At 40.8% G+C, this 4591-nt stretch overlaps 1 protein-coding gene across 1 annotated transcript; it reads right to left on the bottom strand.

Moving 5' to 3' along the window:
• Window positions 1–689: 689 nt before the first annotated feature.
• On the bottom strand, window positions 690–4328 carry LOC117600653 (facilitated trehalose transporter Tret1). The gene is made up of 5 exons (XM_034316362.2): window positions 4036–4328; window positions 2582–3111; window positions 2197–2502; window positions 1901–2103; window positions 690–1837 (listed from the first exon to the last, which is right to left on the bottom strand). The coding sequence occupies exons 1-5, from the start codon at window positions 4115–4117 to the stop codon at window positions 1543–1545; spliced, it is 1416 nt and encodes a 471-aa protein (XP_034172253.1). The 5' UTR covers window positions 4118–4328; the 3' UTR covers window positions 690–1542.
• Window positions 4329–4591: the final 263 nt, after the last annotated feature.

The following is a 4591-nucleotide window of genomic DNA, read 5'->3' as shown; positions in this document are numbered from 1 at the left end:
TATCGATGCGTGCTCGTCGCCCGAACGGAAAGTTTTCTTAATTAAACCCGACTTTCGATCGACTTTCGCTTTAAATCTTCACGGAAACTGGTCTAGCTCAGCTGATTAATTATGCGTTCGTTAATGACAGGCCGTCGATCGTTGAGAAGGCGGACAGTAGTGGTAGCATCGTTTCCGATAACGTCAGCCTTTTGTTTGCTTTTCCTTATAATAGTCCGCCTGTTTTTCTTGGAAAATTTCAGCGGTCGACGAAGAAAAAACGCGATCGATGAATTTCATCGCGTTATCTCGCGGTAAGTGTGTCGATCGGCGACGATCGTCGAGTACTTGACGTCAGAATCATACTTTCCCGGCTACCTGGAACAGCCTTGATCCAAAAGTGGGAAAAAATACACTTGATTCGAGACTCGATTCGCTGAAATCGCGTTGCATCATCGCGGTGGACGGTGTATTCGAATTTCTTCGTTCTTCCTCTAACGCCAATTGCGATTTAATTGTTACGATCATTATGCAATTGAACGATCGCCTTGCGTGGAAACACGTAGGTGATTTCGTTTATTCACTCTCGTTACGTTCCAGTGTACATATCTCGTTGTCGTTGTCCTCGAACGGACTAGATTGCTTTCAATTATTTTTGTATGTCAGCGGAGGTAAATCCGTGGAGGAATGAATAAACAACCGGGACAGGATAAATATAAATATATGTTGATATTACGTTTATTGTCTTACAAGAAAATCGAAAAATTGTGTCATCGTTACGCTCTAAAGAAAATTGACGATTTGAAAAAGAGAGTAAAAATTTATGCGATCGATTTATTGGTTATTCGTCAATAGCCTCAGTCGTTATCTTGGTTATCGTCTTGGGAGGTACCTACTCGTCTCTCGGTCGCCATTCTCCACGATTGGAAAAAGTAAAATAAAAAACAAATAAAAAATGATAACTCAAGCTAAGTGTTACGTTAAAAGAACGATATCTCGATGCCTGCCCTCCACTATGGAACGATTACCAGTGCATTGGCGAACGTTTAACTGGTAAAAGTTCGCCATTGCATTGGGAATCTTTCCATCGTGAAGAGCAGCCATCGAGATATCGCTCAACTTACGATAGCCGCTACTGATATCTTCTAGACACCCTCGATAGAAACTGTAGTTACGAAATTTTCATCGAAAAATGAAAAAGCCAAGGTCCTTTGATTAACTAGGGTCATCGTAATTGATTTTACATGTTGCGATAGATATTTTAACACGTAATAAGCTTGGAATTTAATAAGATAATAACGCTATTTATAAATTTTGCCTGCTTTTTCTTTCATAAATTATTCAATTACATAACATTTAAGATCATCGGTGACCGTCGGCAGTCAATGTTGTCAAAACAAAATTCGTATCAGTGTATTCAGTCGAAAAAAGAATCGATGATCGATGAACAATTAAATTAATTGAACTCTTTTAATGGATATGAAGGATGTCGCGAAATTTTGCACGATGAGTGTATCATAAAAATAAAGGAAGGCAGTGAAGAGAGAAACGCTTTGATTTTGATTAAGGGACTGGTTTGGTCGTTCGAGTACTGCCTAGTAGTAATTTGTGGACCTCTTGATACGTTTTCCCTTTGGTTTCCGGAACTAAGAAATAAGTGAACGCAGTTGCACTGGCCATGATGCCTGCGAAAATCCAGAACGTCTTGTCAGTGCCCAATTCTTCGTTCATCGATGGGAATGTTTTCGTGACCAAGAACACCATGAACCAGTTCAACATAACCGCAGCACTGGATGCAACTCCTTTGGTTTCCGTAGGGAACAGCTCGCCTGTTAACATCCAAGGAACTGGTCCCAATCTAAACAAGAGATCGTTTAATTAATTATGAATCCACGATAAACAAGTGTCACTGTATACTTACCCGATGGAAAATGCTACCATGAATACGATCAAGGAAGTCAATGGCAACCAGCCGAGCGAGCTGACGTCACTTCCGCTGTCTTTCTGCCTGAAGTAGTATCCTAGAGCGATTAGACTGGCTGACATAACACCGCTGGAAATCATGAGCAGCGGCTTCCTTCCAGCTCGATCCACAATCGCCGCCGCGACAACTGACATTATAAACTGTGCCGAAGAATATTCAACATGTTGAAACGGAACGATCGCAGAGAAAAGAAACGAGAAATGTTTCTTTCGAAGAATAGTCAATTTTTCTACCTGTACGAAGGCCACGATGATGGAGGCCACTTCCGGCGCCAACGAGCTTCCAGACGCTTTGAAGATCATCATAGTATAAAAGATGACAGCGTTTATACCAGATGCTTGTTGGAAAAACATCATGCCAAAGGATGCTAGCATAGCTTTTCTAGAGACTGGAGATTTCATCATGTCTAAGATGCTCGGTTGTTTACCGGTACTCGCATCCGCCGCACTTTGCATCTCGTTTAATTCCTGCCCGGGGTCGTAAGCATCCCCTCGGAGCACTGCAAGCGCTACATTGGCATCTTGCCTTCTTTTTTGACCCTGAAACCGTCGGACAGAAGAAATATTTTCATTTATACTTCCTTTTAATTAAGGATTATCTGTAATGATAATCGCTTACCACCAACCAGACAGGAGATTCAGGCATCCAGTAGAAAGTACCGAGAAAGATGACGATGATGATAGTGCAGATGATGTTGAAGGCATTGTAACTTAAGTAGTTTCCTAGAATGAAAGCAACTAAGATTCCAACGGTGAGAAAGACCTGGAATAAGGCGCCGAGGGTTCCTCTGGTCAAGACCTCAGAAATTTCTGATATGTATGTCGGTCCGAGGACGCAAGTAGCCCCAACACCGATCCCACCCACGAATCTGGCGATGTAGAGGAGCCAGACGCTAGCAGCGAATATGATGGTCCCCCAGGAGATTAAAAATGGAGCGGATAGCATAAGGAGGAACTTTTTTCTGCCGTATTTATCCGCCAGCTTTCCAGCTGGAAATGCACCGCAGATTGCACCGAGTGCACAGAGAGAGCCCACCCAGGAACCCTGTTCCTCGGTTAACACCATGAACGAATCTGGTAGATAAAGCTTGGGAAGCACTGGCGAGGTCCATGCCATGGCTGTTCCAACCCCAACTACCAGCACACATGCTGAAAAATAAGATTTAAATTAGTAGATAATTTAATTACAGCTACTGATGAATATTCGAAACAATTTGAAAATTTTCAACCAGTGCAAGCATACTCGAGCTTTAAATGTTGTTACTAATTAACAATTACTGGAAAAGGTGGTTTCAGGCGATGAATTTCAGTGAAATTTGGAGTTGGTATACTGAAAATTAATTACAGGGAAATTAACTTTTCACGGTGAAACCTGCCAGGCACAGGCACACACCCTTCAGAGATATTCAAAAACCACTTGAACTCTGATCATATAGTCATAATGTAAGAAATTAATAATTAATTTGATTAATTTTAGTACTCGAGCAGAGATGAGGTAATCTTAATTGTAGAAACTGTAAAATGAAAGTGCTTGTGACTTGTGGAATCATTCGATTATCTAGAGATAATTCGTGCGTTAACGTTACTTTCGTTACACTTAAATTCAATTATTAACTTGCGTCACCAGCGAGCGATGGTGGTACACCTCGAGATAACACCTGAGAATCGTATACGTAAAAGTTGATCGTATCCTAAATTAAAAGAGATACTCCTACAAGTGTAGAATGAAACGCTTATAAAAAGTACATAGCACCAAATGACAATCACGATAAATTAATAAAAAGGATAACACTATTCTGATTTGAAGAATTTTGTAAAAATCTTTGAAACTGAACAGCGAGTTCTTCTTTCATTTTCTATAAACGAAAATTAAGCCTTTAATCAAGTTTAAATCGGTTTTAAAGATACTTTATCACCGAAATAGCTGTTTGTCTTCGCGACTATCAATCCGATAATCGATCGTTAGTTAATTCCACAAATTAAAAAGGTACTTCAAGAAATACGCTCGATAAATCTGGCAAAATTTGTCATGGAATACCAAACAATGGATCTTTGAAAAGAGAAAAGCGTTACCGGAAACGGTGGAAAGGTACTGCCATAGCTTCCGGCTCTTCTGATGAACTGGCGTTTCGGTGATCATCCCCGTGAACTCCATTTCCTCGTCAAAAATGTTTCTCCGCGCGAGTGGACGAATTTACAGCTCGGTGTTTCAATCACCGAAAAATCGATGATACGTCGATCGATGACGAGTTCCTTCAGAAAAGGTCCAGTTGATCGACGCGATCACCTTCTCGAATTTCGATCGAGGAACGTTCAATCGAGTAAGTCACATATTTTGGATTAAGCAAAGACGATCGAAGAAAACCGAATGAACGTTTCCGTACCGGGGTACATCATATATCGCGATCGCCACTATCTGTTCATCACTATCAGCCTATTATCGCTATGGTAGAAGGAAAAAATGATTTGGAAATCACGATTACCAGGTATCGGTTGATGAAGAACCAGAGAAACGGTGAGGGAACGTCTTACATCATATTGGTGCGCTTAAAATTGGCTGAACACCAACTCTTCTCGACTCCTATATTTATATTATTATTGCTGTTGGAAATTCCAATGACTTTCGGCA

Source organism: Osmia lignaria, chromosome 16, assembly GCF_051020975.1.
Source record: "Osmia lignaria lignaria isolate PbOS001 chromosome 16, iyOsmLign1, whole genome shotgun sequence".
Classification (NCBI taxonomy): domain Eukaryota; kingdom Metazoa; phylum Arthropoda; class Insecta; order Hymenoptera; family Megachilidae; genus Osmia; species Osmia lignaria.
This window is presented reverse-complemented; position numbering and strand designations above follow the sequence as displayed.

Excerpts from the sequence above, each read along its gene's own strand:
- LOC117600653 (XM_034316362.2), bottom strand. The coding sequence starts at position 4,117 with ATGGAGTTCACGGGGATGATCACCGAAACGCCAGTTCATCAGAAGAGC. Across the intron at positions 2,503-2,581 it reads AATCTCCTGTCTGGTTGGTG|GGTCAAAAAAGAAGGCAAGA; the intron begins GTAAGCGATTAT and ends CGACGGTTTCAG. Across the intron at positions 1,838-1,900 it reads ATGGTAGCATTTTCCATCGG|ATTGGGACCAGTTCCTTGGA; the intron begins GTAAGTATACAG and ends TCTCTTGTTTAG.